At 34.9% G+C, this 19,606-nt stretch overlaps 1 protein-coding gene across 13 annotated transcripts in view; it reads left to right on the top strand.

Moving 5' to 3' along the window:
• ECT2 (epithelial cell transforming 2) overlaps positions 1–19,606 on the top strand; it is a 64,153-nt gene that overhangs the window by 7,755 nt on the left and 36,792 nt on the right. For 10 of the 13 annotated variants that reach the window (XM_087440017.1, XM_087440011.1, XM_087440019.1 and 7 more), the window contains 8 exons: positions 436–543; positions 1,466–1,539; positions 2,519–2,649; positions 2,791–2,906; positions 3,005–3,067; positions 4,432–4,654; positions 9,610–9,746; positions 16,179–16,298. In XM_087440017.1, coding sequence (XP_087296143.1) covers positions 436–543; positions 1,466–1,539; positions 2,519–2,649; positions 2,791–2,906; positions 3,005–3,067; positions 4,432–4,654; positions 9,610–9,746; positions 16,179–16,298 — 972 coding nt within the window. The remainder of the gene's footprint in view (positions 1–435; positions 544–1,465; positions 1,540–2,518; positions 2,650–2,790; positions 2,907–3,004; positions 3,068–4,431; positions 4,655–9,609; positions 9,747–16,178; positions 16,299–19,606) is intronic. The other 3 variants (XM_087440016.1, XM_087440021.1, XM_087440018.1) reach the window with 2 other exon arrangements.

Below are 19,606 nucleotides of genomic sequence, written 5' to 3'. Positions count from 1 at the left end.
TTTATTATACAAGGCCAGCCTTAAAGTATTGTCATTACTCTAGAGAATTCATAGAAACTTTCTCTGATTCATAAGATTTTCTTTGTTGGAGCTAATGGGGTATTACTCTAATTTTGTGAGAAGAATCTTAGTATGATGTAACCTGGTGTTAAAAAAAAAGTAATATATTTAATATGGTTGTATGAAAGTCAATTTAATTAACTTTGTTTTGTGTGATCATCTTTACTTGCTTATTGCTATGTGTAATTTTGCCTGTGCCAGTAGGGCAAATGAATCTTTAATTTTTTTGACATAAAATTTGTATCTTTATAAAAATTCTTGTATGTACCCTTATGAATAGAAAGTATTCAGTAAATGCTAAATGAATTGTAAACATAGTTTAAAATTTTGTTCAAATTAATCCTGAAGACAGTGTTGCTTAATTTTTCTTTTGAGGTCAAATTAGTGACATTGGTCCATCACATGGGTGGCGTTATTCGAAAAGACTTTAATTCAAAAGTTACACATTTGGTGGCAAATTGTACACAAGGAGAAAAATTCAGGGTATGTAAATTTGGTATTTTTTTTAATTTCAGTATAGCATTATTTGGAGTGGATTTAGTAATAGCACCTTATCTGTTTCTCCCCCAGTTTATTGATGATCAGAAATTCAATTTTTGCTCTATGTACATTTAGTAAAAATTTTAAATCATAGGAGTATGTTCCCTTAGATTTTAAGGAGGCAAGGGAACTTGAGTTAGTCCTTGAAAGATGAGTAGTATTGTGGAGGTTGGTAGATGGATAACATTTCAGGCAGATGAATAATATTACTATTAGCATTGTAAATGAGGAGGTCACGAAGTGATGAGAGCAGGTATTTCACTCTTGTCCAAGTGGTGTTTATAAGAACAGAGCTATGTTCTTATAAAATGGTTCTAAGATTTAACTTGTGAAAATTAGAACGGGAGAAAGTACTTTTATTAGGATTAAAATCTTAGTTTATGATTGCACTTGAATATCTTCAGAAGAGTTTATCATTTGTTCCCACCCTCCATCAGTGTATTTATGTAGCAAACGGTAATTTTAGGGTAATGTTGAATTCTTGGGAGGTAAACTCTTCAATTCATGTCTGAGTTTTTAGTAACTTAATCAGATGTTTTCTTCTGTAGTACTGTCTTGGGGGTCAGTACTTCCAAGGAAATAAACATGAAGAAAGGAGAAATAAAAATACAATAACGATGAACCTAACTTTAGAGATATATTTGTTTAAAATAAAATAAGGAAATGGTTTGGACATCATGGAACTTGTTTTCAAGTTATTTTAACCTAAGTTGTATGATTGAAAGACAGTTTTTTCTTTATATTTTGTTACAACGCAGATGAACAACGATCTAAAATTGCAAAAAAAGTATGTGTGTCATTGCTTAGAATTTCCGTGAATGCAATTATTTAAGGTAAAAATTCATCATAATGTTTATATTTTTAGATTGCTGTGAGCCTGGGTACTCCAATTATGAAGCCAGAATGGATTTATAAAGCTTGGGAAAGGCGAAATGAACAGTAAGTGTTTAGAAATTCAGTAGTTTATTATGTGAATTAAACATACTATGTTATAAACATAAACTCAAGTACCCAAAACCCTAAATTCATAGATAGTATAGAAAAAATGAATTTAGCTTTTGGGTAGCTTAGAGAATAAAGTCTAGTAGGACCAAAGTTATAAAAATATTATGAAAATTAGAAATTGAAAAATATCTGTATCTTTGGACATTACCTTGTGAAATAATTTTGATTATCACAAACATTCTAAAATTATTAGATAATAGCTTAATGCATCTGGATGTTTAGATTGTGTTATATTTTTTCTTATTTTGTTTGGTTACCTTTTAAGTGGGGATTGCAATTTATAACCTTGTTAAGCTTTCCAACCTCATAATTCTTTGTTATTGTACTTCATCATTACTTAAGATTCACTATAGAACCCCTGGAACACATATAAAATTTCATATACCGAGCAGAGATATGAATCTTGTAAAGATTAATTCTGATTAAATTTTGTTAGAAATTACTTCTGGGAAGACTGAGGACACATCAATTTTTTTTTTTTTTTTTTTTTTTTTGTGAGGGAGATTGTCCCTGAGCTAATATCTGTTGTAAGCCTTCCTCTTTTTGCTTGAGGAACATTGGCTGTGAGCTAACATCTGTGCCCATCTTCCTCTATTTTGCATGTGGGATGCCACCACAGCACGGCCTGGTGAGCAGTGTGTATGTCTGTGCCTGGGATCCAAACCCGCAAACCTGGGGCCACTGAAGTGGAGCGTCCGAACTTAACCACTATGCCACTGGGCCGGCCCATATCAATTTTTTTTTAATTGAAGTTTTTGTGAGCATTTCAGGACCAGATGTAAAATATTTTCAATAAGTAATTTCAATAAATATTTTCAATAAAACGTTGAGAATTACTGTAGATTTATAAATTGATAGACCTAGTTTTGAATTTAAGTTAAGCTCATTTTAGAAGAGTATATTTTGTTTTTAGGGATTTCTGTGCATCAGTCGATGACTTTAGAAATGAATTTAAAGTTCCTCCATTTCAAGATTGCATTTTAAGTTTCCTTGGATTTTCAGATGAAGAGAAAACCAATATGGAAGAAATGACTGAAATGCAAGGTAGAATTTAGCATAATTGAAAAGTTATATATATTTTATTCCTCACTTATGCTTAATCGTTTACTGGTGAATAATGCCTCTTTAAAAATTTGGGTTTGGAGGTAGTTTGGCTTCTTTATGCTTGTATGCATTCCTTTTTAGGAGGTAACTATTTACCAGTTGGAGATGAAAGATGCACTCACCTTATAGTTGAAGAGAATATAGTAAAAGAACTTCCATTTGAACCTTCAAAGAAGCTTTATGTTGTCAAGCAAGAGGCAAGTAATTCTAGAATGAGATTTGTTTTTTAAAAATATTACTAATAGCTTTTCTGATAAAGTAAATTCTTAATTAAAATCTTTTTTCTTTCACCTAGTGGTTCTGGGGAAGCATTCAAATGGATGCCCGAGCTGGAGAAACTATGTATTTATATGAAAAGGTATGCTTTTTTTGTCCGTTAGTCATTTGTTCTGTGAAATTGAGTGTATGACATTTCTGTCCAAAAAGGGCATGGTATAATTAGCATATGGTCATCTTTTACATCATGTTCAGGAGTTTCAGAATAATTAAAGAATTGGATATTGAATAATAGTCTTAATCTATGTAGATTTAAGTGAAACAAGTCAATGTAATGGACATTATTTTCTTTTAAGATATGTCATTCTGTGCTAATTCTTGGTGATACCATTATGAATAATAACATCCCTATCTTCAGAAATTTAGAACCTTAAGGATTCTAAGATAATACGCAAAGAGATACAGTATAGAGTATGTGCTATAATCAGTATGTGCTGGTATTCTAATTAGCCTCACTCTGAGAGACTCAGGCAGGATTGAAAAGAGCAAATAAATGTTGAGCCAACTTACTAGGTTAACCTGGTAAGGAAGTTCAAGTTAGACAGCAGGTAGGAGAGGGTATGAAAGCTTGAAAGTACATTAAAATAGCAAGTAGTTTAGTATGGCTTTAGAAAAATGTGGGAAAGATGGCCGACAGATAAAGCCTACTAGGTAGGCAGAATCAGGAAGTTTTTAATACATTGAAGAGTTTAGATTTTATCCTTTAAGTATTGGGAGTCATTGAAGAATATTAAGGGGAGAGATGTCATTAAAAAAATGACTAGTAGTAGAATGTAGGCAAGAAAATCCGTTTCATGCTGGATCTTGGTGAAGAGCAGTATCATTTACCAAAATGTAGTATAAAGGTATAGAAGCAGGCTTTAAGGGAAGATTTACTTCACTTTGGGATTTAACCATTTTGAATGGAATATTGAAGATGACGTATAGATTTATTATGTTTCTATAAAATCCAAATAGGTACTAGATTGTGTTCTTTTCAAATTCTTCTGTTCTCAGTGTAAGGTTCTTAAACATAAAGTTTAAAAATGTGCTTTAGATTTTGGGAGAGAGCTCTTAAAACCAAATGTTATTTGACAGATATTGGCAAGCACTATGTCCAGGCTCTGTGCTAAATGCTAGGGATACAGTGAACAAAATATGAATGGTCCCTGCCCTCCTGGAGTTTATGGCCTAACGGGGGAGTAGACAGTAAACAAGCTTACAGATGAATATATAATGGTGAGAGTGCTGTGAAGAAAAGGAATGAGGTGCTGGGATTAGACAATTACAGTGGTCCCTTGACTCTTATGTTTTATGAGGCTTCTGAATTACCTGGCAGAGTGTATAGTTGTAAAATTATTGTGTAAAATCCAGATTTTGTCAGACTCATAAATATATTTTTCTTTTGTTTCTGTCTCAGTAAAGAGCCATGGAAGTAAAATTGAGCTTTTGTGTTTTTCATTGCAGGCTAATACACCTGAGCTCAAGAAATCAGTGTCACTGCTTTCTCTAAATACCCCAAACAGCAATCGCAAAAGACGTCGTTTAAAAGAGACACTTGCTCAGCTTTCAAGAGAGACAGACATGTCACCTTTCCCTCCCCGTAAGCGCCCATCAGCTGAACATTCCCTTTCTATAGGCTCACTCCTAGATATCTCCAACACACCAGAGTCTAGCATTAACTGTGGAGGTAATTCAAATTTTTAAAAATTGATCTTTAAAATTTAGTGGAATGGTATGATTAATAGAATATAGATAAATCCCTGCTACAGTAAACATGAAAGCCTCTGCCTTTAGTTACCTTTGTTCTAGCTGAGGAGAAAAGCACATGAAAATCCTTCCATTTAATGATTGCTTAGTATATGCTACGTGCTTTACATATTGTGTGTATTTATAGGATAGGTTTTATTGCCCCTATTTTACAAATGCCTAGACTGTGGTTAGACAAGTAACTTGTCTAGGGTCACACTGCTAGAAAGTGATAGGGCCTTTCAAAGAATGGATTCTTAACACTAGCTAAAAAAAAAATCATAAGATATCACGTGCATTATGGAGAAAATAGGTACAATAAAGTCAGGGGAGGGTTAGTTGACTTTGTCCTCAACTGTGTACAGGAAGGCTCCTACAGTTAACTCTTCTCTCTTGATCATCAGTTTTTCGCTGTATTTTTGTTTTTTTCTGCACACAAATATGTTGTGTTCTCTAGAAACAATAAAAACCTCCCCCATGACCCTATGACCCTCTCCACTTACCTATCCCATTTTTCTCTTCCCTTTCACGTGAGTACTCTTCAAAGAATTACCTTGATCCATTGTCTCATTTCCTTGCTTTTCGTTGTTTTTTCAACCCATTCCAATTGAACTTCAGTCACTACTATGTGAAATTGCTCTTGCTGGGGAGACTGACAGTTTTTCTTTTTTTTTTTTTTTTCTTTTTATTTTTTTTGTGAGGGAGATCAGCCCTGAGCTAACATCCGTGCTAATCCTCCTCTTTTTTGCTGAGGAAGACTGGCTTTGAGCTAACATCTATTGCCAATCCTCCTCCTTTTTTTCTTCCCAAAGCCCCAGTAGATAGTTGTATGTCATAGTTGCACATCCTTCTAGTTGCTGTATGTGGGACGCTGCCTCAGCATGGCTGGAGAAGCGGTGCGTCGGTGAGCACCTGGGATCCGAACCTGGGCCGCCAGTAGGTGAGCATGCGCACTTAACCACTAAGCCACGGGGCTGGCCCTTTTGTGAGGAGGACTAGCCCTGAGCTAACATCTGATGCCAATCCTCCCCCTTTTTTTTTTCTCGAGGAAGATTGGCCCTGAGCTAACATCCATGCCCATCTTCCTCTAGTTTATATGGGACACCGCCACAGCGTGGCTTGACAGATGGTGCATCGGTGCTTGCCCGGGATCCGAACCTGCGAACCCCGGGCCACCAAAGCGGAGCGCACGCACTTAAACGCTTGCGCCACCGGGCTGGCCCCTTAAACTGACAGTTTTTATGCAGTCAGCAGCATTCAGCACATGAACAACTCCTCCTTCCTGGACACATTTTTTTCTCTTAGCTTGTGTGTACATCATTTATTTCTCGTTCTTCTTTGCCTCACTTCTCTCTCCAACTCTAAATGTTGAATGTTATTCCTGAGTTGTTCTCTATTGTATTCTCCCTAAATGATCTCATTTGATTCCATGGTTTTAAAAACATTTTCATGCTGATGACTTCCAAATTTGTCTTCTCTATCTAACTGCCTACTTGATACCTCCTTGTTCATGTCTAATACACATCTTAAACTTAACGTAATCAAATTAGAACTGTTGATTCTCTACCACTCTTAACTCTATTCCTTTGCCACCCTTTAATCAGCCTTTTCTGTAAAAAGGATCTCTCTTAGACGATTGCGGTGGTATGCTAAATGGTCTCTCTATATCCGTTTTTCTACATGCAGCACTTAGGTCTCTAAAAATACATAAATTAGATCATGCCACTCCTCTGCTTCAAGTCCTTCAGTGGCTTTGTATTACCATAGCTTTCAAGTACCTATGTAATCCTTTCTCACCTACCTCTAACCTTGTGTGGTATCATGCCTTCCAGTACTGTTCCCTAAGCTTCAAATAATATCTTTGTTATTGTTCAACTATTTCTACTACATCCATACCTTAGGAACTTCATACTTGTTGTCTCTGCCTTAAAGAAATCTCATTGGGTTCTCTGTAAAGTGAAGTCTCTGTTCCACTACTCCTTCCGACTAACTCATTACCTGGTTGTTGTCTTCAGTAGTAATCACTGTTGGGAATTATATTTTTTATTTACTTATTTATTATTTTATTTGCTTCACCAGAATGTAAGCTTGAAGAGAACAAGAACCTTGTCTATCTTATTCACTGCTTTATTCCCAGTGCCTAGTAGGTACTAACTAAATATTCATGGAAGGAATTGAAAGTCAGTTTAAGGTGAGCCCAGGAAACTAAGGTGGATTTGAGAATATATCAGGAGCAAGAATACAGATAACAGTATATAAATTGAATTTTTGGGGAATAGTGAGTGGGTTAGTTTGCTTGGACTATGGAGGAGTAATAGTTGAATTAGAAAAGTTAATTGAGGCCTAATATTAGAGGACTTTGAAATCAGACTGACATGTTTGAACTGTATGTTTTCATCAACAAAGAACTTTTCAAACTCTTAAGCAGCGGAGTAATTGATTGAATATGTAACTTGTAGTGGATTATTCTGAAGAATGATTAGAAGGAAGACAGTTTAGACATAGCCAGACAATGAAGTAATCTACAGTGTGGCTAGGGCCATAAAGTGATAAGGCCCTAAACCTAGGGTTGATGATGGTTGGAAAGAAAAGTAAGAAACACTGGGGAAATATTGATAGAGTGGAGTGATAGGAAGGGAATAAGAGGAGATGACGGCGAAGTATTAAGTCAAAGAAATGTTACCTTGGCAAAAGTAGGAAGTTTATATTTTGGAGGAAGATGGTGCAGTTTTAGAGAAAATCTAGGTCAGATAGAGGTAGAAATGTCCAGTAGGCATTTGGAAAAGTAGAACCAGGTGCTTGGACAGGGAATATGATTAGATGCAGAGACCTGAGAATTTTACTGGTTCCGTAATCTCGATGGACATAAGGTGCATGGATGGTAAGAGCTGATCATAAAGGACTGAAACTTGAATACACAGTTTAGGGGACAGGAGACGAAAATGAACCACTAAAGAAAACAGATATGACAACTATACTAATATATCAGGTACTCTATATAATAGAATCCCCAGTTTGTAGATCACTGCCTAGACACAGTCATTAAATTATATCAGTGTATGTCAACTTTTTCCCCTTGAAGTATCCTGTAATGGCAGAGGCTCCTGGGTCTGGTGAGAGTAGTCTGAATTATGTATGGCAAGACAGAAATTCTTTGAAGTCTGTTATCTTTGAAAAGCGTTTAGAACTCCATAGTACACATGCTTGTTTTAATAATGCTTAAAATTATTTATCACTGAGTAAAGTTGATATGCTGAGACTATGTATTGTCTTTTTTCATGTCACTCTTTTGTATGTTATACATTCCTTTTCCTATTGAAAAACTTGCTATTAGGAGATTCTAATATAATCATGAAGTATGGTAGCCATATTGATAGTAAGAAAATGTATTTTAAGATTTTATGAAATATCATTTTTTTAAAAATTTTTCTTAAGATACATATAAAATACGCTAATGCATCCTTGCTCCACTTTGGGTTGGACTGGATATTTTATATTATGTTAAGATACTTTGAACTAATAAAGAATTTGCAGTTGATGTTGGGGTTTTTTGAGGGAGGCTTTCTCTGTATATACATGAAAAGTTTTCCATTATTCTAACTGTATAGTCATAACAATGTTTTCCTCCTTTTTTAACTTAAATATTTTTATATGTTGTTTTCCATTTTAATGTTTAAGCTTTTTATTTTGGAATCATTTCAGATTGCAAAAATAGTATAAAGATTCCTGTACTCTGTACTCAGATTTCCCAAATGGAAATATTCTGCTGTGTTTGCTTTAGCATTCACTCATTCATTCTCCTTTTTTCTACACACACACTTTTTTTTTTTTTCCTGAGGAAGATTAGCCCTGACTTAACATCCATTGCCAATCCTCCTCTTTTTTGCTGAGGAAGATTGGCCCAGGGCTAATATCCATGCCCATCTTCCTCTGTTTTATATGGGACGCCACCGCAGCATGGCTTGACAAGTGGTGTGTCTGTCCGCGCCTGGGATCTGAACCCAGGAACCCTGTGCCGCCAAAGCAGAGCACACAAACTTAACTGCTACGCCAGCAAGCTGGCCCCCACACGTATTTTTTATATCTGCAGTTTTTGAGAGTAAGTTGCAGATATGATATGCCTTTACCTCTAAATACTTAAATGTATATTTCCCAAAATATAGGGTCATTGCTTGGATAACTACAGTACAAGTATTATAGTTAGGAAATTAACATTAATCCTACCGTCTACTCTGTCGACTTCCAAATTTTACCAATAGTTCCACTTATGTCGTAATGTCTTTTTTAGCAAAAGAAAAAAGTTTTTTTTTCTAGTTTAGGATCCAATTCAGGATCACACATTGTTTTTTCTCTCTAGTCTCTCTCTCTTTTTTTTTTTTTAATGAGGAAGATCGGCCTTAAGCTAACATCTGCCAGTCCTCCTTTTTTTGCTGAGGAAGACTGGCCCTGGGCTAACACCCATGCCCATCTCCCTCTACTTTGTATGGGACACCGCCACAGCACGGCTCGACAAGCGATGCATTGGTGCACGCCCGGGAACCGAACCGGCGAACCCCGGGCCGCCGCAGCGGAGCGTGCGCACTTAACCGCTCGCGCCACCGGGCCAGCCGTCTTCTAATCTGGAACAGTTTCTCAGTCTTTCTTTGTTTTTAACGACCTTGACATTTTTGAAGAGTACAGGCCATTTAGTAGAATGTCAATTTGGAGTCATTGATATTTTTGACCATTATTTTTTTCTGGCCATATTCTGTGAGGAAATTATACTTTAAAGAAGATCTATATGGTGGTATATTTATAAGAGTAGGTATCTTTCTCTTTTTTTCTGTTAAATCTGTACAATGTTTGGTACTTATTTCTGGCTTCCATTTTAAATCTTTCCTTCTTTTTACCTTTTAGAAACACCAAAGTCTTGTACTAAGTCTTCTAAAAATTCCACTCCGGTTCCTTCAAAGCAGTCAGCCAGGTGGCAAGTTGCAAAGGAGCTGTATCAGACTGAAAGTAATTATGTAAATATATTGGCCACAATTATTCAGGTAAGAGTTTGGTCGTAAAATGATCTCTTTTCCAGCGTTCTTAAGTAAAAAATCCAAGAGATGTTATTTCTTATAAGAAAACTATGTAGGCATAGACTTTGAACATAGATATTAAAAATGAAAATGTATGACAGAAACTGCTGTTAGGGAAATGCCATAACTGACATAGTAGCTTTTATTCATGCAGAAATAGCACCATTTTTTTATAGTGACTTTATTTTTTTATTTTACTTTATTATTATATTTTTTTTGTGAGGAAGATCATCCCTAAGCTAACATCCATGCCAATCGTCCTCTTTTTGCTGAGAAAGACTGGCCCTGAGCTAATATCTGTGCCTATCTTCCTCCACTTTATATGGGGCACCGCCACAGCACGGCCTGACAAGTGGTGCATCGGTGCGCCCCCGGGATCTGAACCTGGGTCTCCAGCAGTAGAGCACACGCACTTAACCGCTGCGCCACAGGGCCGGCCCCTATAGTGACTTTAAAGAGAGAAGGATCCTCAATACATGATCTTAGAGGAGACTGAGTTTAATTCAGAACTTTGCATGTTCCTTGTCAAGATACTACGTTTATATTTATGTTTGGAAGTGGTAGGTAACTTTTTATGAAAGTGTATGTTCTAGAGTCATTGCTTTATTTAGTACTGTATATATGTGAAAAAGCAATAGCAAAGAAGCATAACAATATGGATGTCAGTAATTTTTTTCAGTAATTCTTTTGAGTGTCAGGTTTTCTTTAAGTATGCAGTGGTTAGTCGTAAATAAATGTTAACTCATTGCTTACCAATATTAAAATGTAGTATGAAGTTATTTCTGAAGAAAAACAATTCTAATGAATCCTTGTAGGATGTTTGAAGAAGAATTAAGGAATAAACCAAAATTCAAAGTTCTGAAAGACACAGTAATAGAACATTACTTGGAATCTGTAGAAAGAAGGAATAAATTTGTTTTAGGTAATGAAGGAGACAGTTTGTTAGGAAAATAAAGTTGGTACCAGCAAGCTTGTCTTTGAATAGAAAAATGATAGGGAGTTTCTGTGCAGGTTTAATTTTTAACTAACCTCTATCTGAATTCTTAATATATTGGGGTTCAATGTAGTAGCCTTTAGTTGCTTGTACCATTGATAAAATGCATGGATAAGAAATGGAAAGACTTCTTTTGTGGCAGTCACGGAGAGGTTGTTCTTCACAGTTAATTTGTTTAGCAGTCGTCAAGGTTTTATGAGGCCCTCTGCTGTTTTAAACTTAAGTCAGCTTTGCTTTTCTTCCTCAAGGGAAAGCATCCTAGATGAGTTTCTCGTCGAAGTTTTTGTAGCCAGCCCAAATGTAGTTGAGTAGCAGAAAATCCCTTTGGCATATACTGTTCATGTATTTCGGTAGCATTTGTTACCTAGAAATGTAAATCCTTTCAGGCCACAGTAAATGCGCTGGAGTTTCAGAATTCTAATTTGTATATCAATTAAATTCACTAAAACTCCTTTTAAAAAAGATCTTGGAATTATTAGGCTATAGACAAAGTTTCATACCATTATGCTTTAGTATAAACCTACGTAAGGTATTATTTAAAAGATTGTGGTGAAATTCGTGATCTTTTTGGGCCCAGCTCGGTGGTGTAGCAGTTAAGTGCACGTGCTCTGCTTAGGCAGCCCGGGGTTTGTGGGTTTGGATCCCGGGCGCACACTGATGCACTGCTTGTCAAGCCGTGCTATGGTGGCGTCCCATATGAAATAGAGGAAGATGGGCATGGATGTTAGCCCAGGGCCAATCTTCCTCAGCAAAAAGAGGAAGATTGGCATCGGATGTTAGCTCCGGACTAATCTTCCTCACACACAAAAAAATAAATAAATTCATGATCTTTTTCTCTTGTAAGCTTTATTTTAGAACTATGTTATTTTTTTTAAAATTGGATTTGGAATAACTTAATTTTAATTTAGCCCCCAAATTAAATGAATATCCAGAAGCTTCTTTATTTATTTTATATAATACTTGGGTGCCTATTAATGTCAAGTATTGTGCCAGGTGTTAAAGAGGATTCCTGTTTTAAAGGAGCTTTGACTGTTAGAGGAGATAAAACATACATACCTAATTATAATACCAAGTAGAAGGTTATGAACATCATGAGGGAGGTTTAGTTAGGTATTTGGAGATTTGTGAGGTAAGAATTTTACTCCTCTTTCAGCTTAGGGAAGATATTGGGCTGGAATTTTCGGTGACTTGAACATTGGAAAAAGTGTCATAAAGAAGATAAAAATTGAAGTGAATTTTAACATATGAGTATGATTGATACCTGCAAAGAATGTGGGTGGGAATTGTATTTGAGATTGCGCAAATGTTACAAACAATTGAAGTTGTGTATCATTCAAGGTATTATGAGTAGTCTTGGGGGATTTGAGTTTAGGGTGGGGTAGAGAGACCGCGGTAGGGGGTAGGGTGTGGATACAGTGAGAGTTGAGATAAGACTGCCTCTGTCAGACCAGAGAAGGCCTTTGTATAGAGTGCTTTGTCATCTATAAACTGTAGAATAGTTTTTGATGAGAAGGGGAAGATGATATCATCTGACTTACATTTTAGAAAGATAACTTAGGGGCTGGCCTCGTAGCGGTTAAGTTGGTGTGCTCCACTTCAGTGGCCTGGGGTTCACAGGGTTCGGATCCTGGGCACAGACCTATGCACCGCTTATCAAGCCATGCTGTGGCAGGCGTCCCACATATAAAGTAGAGGAAGATGGGCACGGATGTTAGCCCAGGGCCAGTCTTCCTCAGCAAAAAGAGGAGAATTGACAACAGATGTTAGCTCAGGGCTAATCTTCACACACACACAAAAATTAGTTCACTTTGAAGGAGGTATTGAAGAGGGGAAATTGTGGAGGCAAGGATACCAATTTGAAGGTTATGTCAGCAGTCTTGGTTAGAGATTTTGAGGACCTGAATTTCTTATGATATCAGTGAAAATAAAAGGATAAATTTGAGAAATATTGGAAAGGTAAAATTAATAGTTGTTGTCTGTCTAATTTTATATGGGGGATTAAAGCAAACAATAGAACTCTTTTTGATAGTTGAACATGTCTTAAGACTACTGAGAAGTTTTAATGAACCTTGATGTATTTTGGTTGTCTGAATGGTTTTGTGTAGGATTTTTACTTAAATGTTGACTAGCTAAAGCAATATTTATAAATGGTACAAATATCTTTGAAACCTCTATTGTGTTTTTTCCCAGTCCCATTCCTTTCCCTCCCCTCAGAGATAATCATTATCTGGAATTTTGTGTTTATCATTTGCGTTATAGAATCACCTTTGTGTAGGAAAACAAACTATGTAAATGTACCATATTTATATATTTTTAGTGACTTGCTTTTTTCACTTGATAGAAATATTTTTAAGACATCGGTGTTGTTGCATGTAGCTGTAATAACATTTTCCTGTATGAATATATCAGTTTATTTAACTTTTATTTTTAATGGACATTGGAGTTACTTTAAGTTTTAGTGTTTAGTGTTTTATTCTTTTGTTTTTTACTATTACTAGTATTGCTGCTGTGAATATTCTTATTCATGTTTCCTTGAGAATGTATTCTGGGTAAAAGCCTGGAATTTCTGGGTCATAGGCTATATAAGTATTTAACTTTACCAGAAGTTGATAGTAGGTTGGAAAGTAGGTTTTGTGTTGGTCTTCTATGCCCACTGAGGCTTTTATAGGTGAAGCTTAACTTTCATCAGTTTAGGCAAATGTCCTTGGGACAAAGGTTGGTTTTAGTAGTCAACTCCCTACTTTCACTTAAATTTTGGCCTCTGAAGTTACCTCACTTTCTTGTCAACTTATTGATGTATTTAGAGGTTTTTCTTACTTCAGTATTTTTAGTTGTTTTCAGCAGGTAGAGTTTACCATACTTGCAGAAATGGAAGGCCTGAATATATGTATTGTCCAGAAAAATCTATATATATTTGGAGAATAAACTATTGTAGAATTGTAAGAGTTCTTAAAAATAGTGGCTTTGTAATCTTCGTGTAGTTTCTTACTGTTTATTATATACTTTCTTTTATCTTTTTCTTTATTTTTTTATTTACCTTCATCCCCTCCTGGCTTTTATGTTATTGTCATTCATTTTACTTCTATGTATGTTAAGAATAATAGTACATTATTATTTTTACTTTGAATAGTAAATCGACTTTTCTTTGATGTGCAGTTCTATGAATTTTAACACGTGGAAATTTGTATAACCACCACTACAATCAGAATACAGAACAGTTTCATCCCCCAAAAAATTCCTGGTACAATTCCTTTATGAGTCACACCCTTTCCTCACTCCAACTCCTGGTAACCACTGATCTCTTCTCCATCACTATAATGTTGTCTTTTTTGAGAATGTCATACAAATGGAATTGTATAGTATATATATAACCTATTGAGGCTGGCTTCTTTCAGCCTTAGAGATTCATCTAACCTGTGTGTATCAATAGTTCAATCCTTTTTATTGCTGAGTAGTATACCATTGTATGGATGTACCACAATTTGTTTGTGTTGACTCATTAAAGAACATTTGGGTTGTTTCCAGCTTTGGGCAGTTATGAATAGAGTGTTATCAACATTTGTGTACAAGTTTTATGTGTACAGAAGTTTTTGTTTCTCTTGGGTAAACACCCAGGAGTGGGATTGTTAGATCATATGGTAAGTAATGTTTAACTTGATAAGAAACTGTCAAACCTTTTTCCAGACGGGCTATACAATTTTACATTTCCACCAGCGAGGTATGAGAGTTCCAGTTGCTCACATCCCCACCAGTACTTGATATTATCAGTATTTTTTATTCTAGCTGTTCAAATAGGTGTGTAGGGGTATCTCATTGTGGCTTCGATTTTCATTTATATAGTGACGGCAGATGTTGAACATCTATTCTTGTCCTTATTTGACATCTGTATATATTTTTTGTTGAACTAACTGTTATTTTGCCAGTTTTTAATTGGGTTGTTTCCTTCTTGTTTTGAGAATTCTTTATATATTTTGGATAGTAGTCCTTTGTCAGATATATGATTTGCAAATATTTTTTCCTAATCTATAGCGTGTCTTCTCATTCTAAGTCTTTTGCAGCAAAAAAGTTTTTAACTTTGATGAAGTCCAATTTATGTTTTTTTTCTTTTATAGATCATGCTTTTGATTTCAGATTTAAAATCTCTTTACCTAAGTCTAAATCACAAGATTTTCTCCTATGCTCTTTTCTAAACGTTTCATAGTTTTAGGTTTTTCGTTTAGGTCTGTGATCCATTTTGAGTTAATTTTTGTATAAGGCATTATATTGAGGCTGAGGTTCGTTTTTTTTTTGCCTCTGGCAAATGGTGTTTTACTTCCTTTTGTTGAATGACTAGCCTTCCTCATTTGAATTGCTTTTGCACTTTTGTCAAAAATTATTTGGCCATATTTTCAGGGGTTTGTTTGTGGGCTTTATTCTGTTCTGTTGATCTTGGATGTTTCTCCCTTCACCAAGACCATACAGTCTTGGGTACTGCAGCTTTATAGCAAGTTACTTTGCCTTTCCATATAAATTTTTAGAATCAGGTTTTCTTTGTCTACAAAAAGTCCTGGAATTTTGAGAAGCATTGGGTTAAATCCATAGATCAGTTTGGGGGAGAGTTGACATTCTTACTGTATTGAGTCTTGCAGTTTATGACTATATGTCTTCATTTATTTATGTTGTCTTTGATTTCTTTCATCAGCGTTCTGATGTAGTTTTCAGCATCTGTACTTGTTTTATTACATTTATACTGAAGTATTTTAATTTTTTATTGTTAATTAAATGATACTCTTTTTTTTACATTTTGGTTTTCATTTGTACAGTACTGGTTTATAGAAATATGAGTGGTGTGTGTACGGGCGTGCGTGTGTGTGCTGACCTAGTATCCTGTGACCTTGCTAAACTCACTATTAGTTCTTGGAGTTTTTTTCCTTTTATTTTTTTAGATTGATAGAAGCAACAACATGGATTCAAACAGGTCTTCTAACTTCAAATCCAGTCTCCTTCCCCTAAACCAAGTTTCTGTGCTACCATTTCAAAACATTTAGTACATACGTTAAGTATATGTCTGAAAATAATTGATTGCTTATTGCTTTCTTCCTTAGTAACTTGAATAAAAAAGTAGAAATTACTCTTATACTAACAATTTTAATGATTTTTAGAACTGTGATAAATTTTTATTAGATTATAACATAACATTTTATTACGAGTGTATATATACACACATATACAGATGTATAAATAAATAGGATAAAGTAGAATAGAAAATGTTATGTGGAAAAGTCTCAAATTTAGGGAGAAGTATTTTTTTAATTACTTTTTTCTTTTCCATCGACATCTCATCGCTTCTTTGTCATTGTTTACATATCAGCTTTTTTGCTTCTTTTCCTACAATCTGCCTAAACTAGTCTTTTTTTACCTTTTAGTTATTTCAGGTACCACTGGAAGAGGAAGGACAACGTGGTGGGCCTATCCTTGCACCAGAAGAGATTAAGACTATTTTTGGTAGTATCCCAGATATCTTCGATGTGCACACTAAGATAAAGGTAAATTTGTATATGTTAGGTTGGTAGTAATTCTTTTTGGATTGTGTTTATTTATTATGCTTTTTCAGGATAATTTTGTAACTAAAACTTCCTACTCACTCATTTATTCCTTCAGATCATTTGTCCCTTTGCACCAGTGCCGTATTAATGTTTGTTGTTTGCCTGTTTTTTGATTTTGATTAATCTTGTAAATAAGGAATTGAGACCTTATGAAGTCTTTTCTTTAGAGACATGTGGTTGCTAGTACTATTTTCCTCCTGTTGTTCCTCTTGGGCTATATGTTTTTGTTTTGCTTTAGTTTCTGAAGCTGGAAGGGACTTGGAGATCATTTCATTCATTTCTCTTTTTATAGTCAGATAAGTGCCAAAACCATAAGATAAGATAATGCTAAGATAAGATAATGCTATCCTCTTGTTAATGATTTTCCTTTGATGAAGGGTCTGTGATTTTCAGGTATTACTATTTCATAGTAAAATAATTTTGGGGAAACTATAGCTGACCTTTTAAAAGTAGTTTAGCGGGCTGGCCCCATGGCGTAGCGGTTAAGTGTGCGCACTCTGCTGCTGGCAGCCTGGATTTGGATCTCGGGCATGCACCGATGCACCGCTTGTCAGGCCATGCTGTGGTGGCATCCCATATAAAGTAGAGGAAGATGGGCACGGATGTTAGCTCAGGGCCAGTCTTCCTTAGCAAAAAAAAGAGGAAGATTGGCATGGATGTTAGCTCAGGGCTGATCTTCCTCACCAAAAAAAAAAAAAAAAAAACACAGTAGTTTAGCTTTATTTCCTCTTATTTTTCCTATGTGGTATTTGAGCAAAATTGATCAATTTTCTCCTCAAAACAACCCATATTAACGTTTATTCAATATTCCAATAAAAAGATCACTCGGAATTATAAAATGTTTTCAAACAAATACATTAAATTACTTTTGATTTTACTGCACATTATGTATAATATATATTGTTTATATATTATATATAAAGTTTATATGTTATATATTAGAACTTCTTATATCTAGGTTTATATATATAAACATACATAGATCTATAAGTTAATAAAAATGCAATTTATCAAATGCTTGTATTTTGTATTTTATCAATATTCGTGATCATATTTTAGTTATTTCTAAATCTAAAGGGAACTCTGAATGAATCTTTATTTTCTCAAAAAACTTAAAAAGCCAGAAGTCTCAGGCTAGTTTATCCTTATTTTTAGTTAGGCTTCTGAATATTTAAAGAAGAAAGTATTCTTGGAATGTTTTTTGTTTCATAAGAAACACCGAGAGGCATAAGGTAGGCTGGGAAGGCAAGTAGGTTTTCATCTTGGTGTTCTTCCAGTAATTTGTGGGTCAATTTGAATTTGTGTCAGTCATTTAACCAGTTTGGGTGTTCAAGTTCCCTTTTAATATAAAATGTTATACTTTTTATGTGAACATAATGTAATCTCAATTCAGAAAATCATGTGCTCTGATTTGCTGAAGCTTTGAAAATGATCGTTACCCTTTAGTTTTCTTGTGTGTTACATAATTCTTTAAGCTTCTTCTGTCAAGTTAGATTACCAATATTTCAAGTATTAGTTGCTTTTAGGTTTGTCACATACTTAAAAATTTCAAAGCCTGTGTTCTTTTCTACCATGAAACCAACACATGCTGTCAAACATTTGTAAAATCAGGAGAAAAGGAAAAAGGAGTACCCATAATCCCATCACTGAAATGCTCCTAGATTTTGTTGTGTTTTCTTTGTCTTTTTTATACATAGCAGTTTTTTCTTTTCTTCTTTTAAATGTAGCTAGCCATCTGTCAAGTACTGCCACATCTGTTGAACACTACCAAGATGTTGGTATTATTTTTGGTGTTATTTTTGTCTATATTTTACAGATGTGAAACTGCTGCACACAGAGATTAAATTATTTTTCCAAAGTCAGTCATCTAATAAGTGCTGGATCCAGGATTTGACCCCCTTTTTGGCTAACTTCATGCTGATGCTTCTGTTTTTTGTGAGATATAACTGACATATGGCATTGTATTAGTTTTAGGGGTACCACATAATGGTTTGCTGTATGTATATATTGCGAGATGATCACCACAATAAGTTTAGTTAATGTCTATCGCCACACATAGTAACAAAAGTTTTTTTTCTTGTGATGAGAACTTTTAGGATCTATTCTCTTAGCAGCTTTCAAATATATAACACAGTATTATTAACTATAGGCACCATGCTGTACATTTCACCCCCAGGATTTACTTATCTCATAACTGGAAGTTTGTACCTTTTGACCACCTTTACCCATTTTGCCCATCCCCCTCCCCCTGCCTCTAGCAGCCACTAATCTGTTCTCTGTATTATGTTTTTTGTTTTTTTTTTTTACATTCCACGTATGAGATCATACAGTATTTGTATTTCTCTGACTTATTTCACTTAGCATAATGCCCTCAAGGCCCATCCATGTTGCAAATGGCAGGATTTCCTTTTTTATGGCTGAATAATATTCCATTATGTATATATATCACATTTTCTTTATCCATTATCCATCGATGGATACTTAGGTTGTTTCCATGTCTTGGTTATTACTAATGCTATGTTGCTTCTTGATCATGCTGTAGATACACTGTTTTAGTATGTAAGTGAATAAACTGTAAATGTGTCTTAAATTTGTACAGTTTTTCATATCATCTCATTAATACAGTATTCCTGAGAAGCACTGGTGTCTGTATTTTATAGTATTGAATAGTGTTTATGGATAGGGACTGTGGAATAGAGCAGATTTGGGTTTGAAGTCAGGTGACTAAGTGCTTCAGTTTTCTTATTTGTAAACTGTGGATAGTAGTATCTGACTCATGGGTGGTTGTGAAATTTTTTATTTTTTACATATTTATAAGTTGCTAAGCATAGTGCCTGACACTGAGCAATCAGTAAATCAAAATAGCAATTTATATTAATAATAAATTCAGAAGGTGAGTAAAGTAATGTTTAGAAGTTTTGTGAAGGATTAAAACCATTTTTTACCCACTGTGTTTATAGCCACTGTGTCTGGCACTTAGATTTCTGTCAGTAAATGTTTGGTGAATAATGATCATGCTACTTTTAAATGTCTGAATCAGGACTAGAAAGAACTCAGTGTATTTTCTCATCTAGATATTATGTGAACACCAATAGCCTCATTCTTAATTTGCCTCCAATGTCTGATATGCTGATGTTTAGATTAAGATGAGAATTTTTGAGATTATCATTGTCTCTCTTTTCCTAAGTGTGAATTTTTGTTTTTGAGGACTGATAACATTGGTCCTTGATGTGCAAATGCCTGCTTTT

Source organism: Ceratotherium simum, chromosome 15 (assembly GCF_057802395.1).
Source record: "Ceratotherium simum simum isolate JZ-2026a chromosome 15, ASM5780239v1, whole genome shotgun sequence".
Taxonomy (NCBI): domain Eukaryota; kingdom Metazoa; phylum Chordata; class Mammalia; order Perissodactyla; family Rhinocerotidae; genus Ceratotherium; species Ceratotherium simum.
This window is presented reverse-complemented; position numbering and strand designations above follow the sequence as displayed.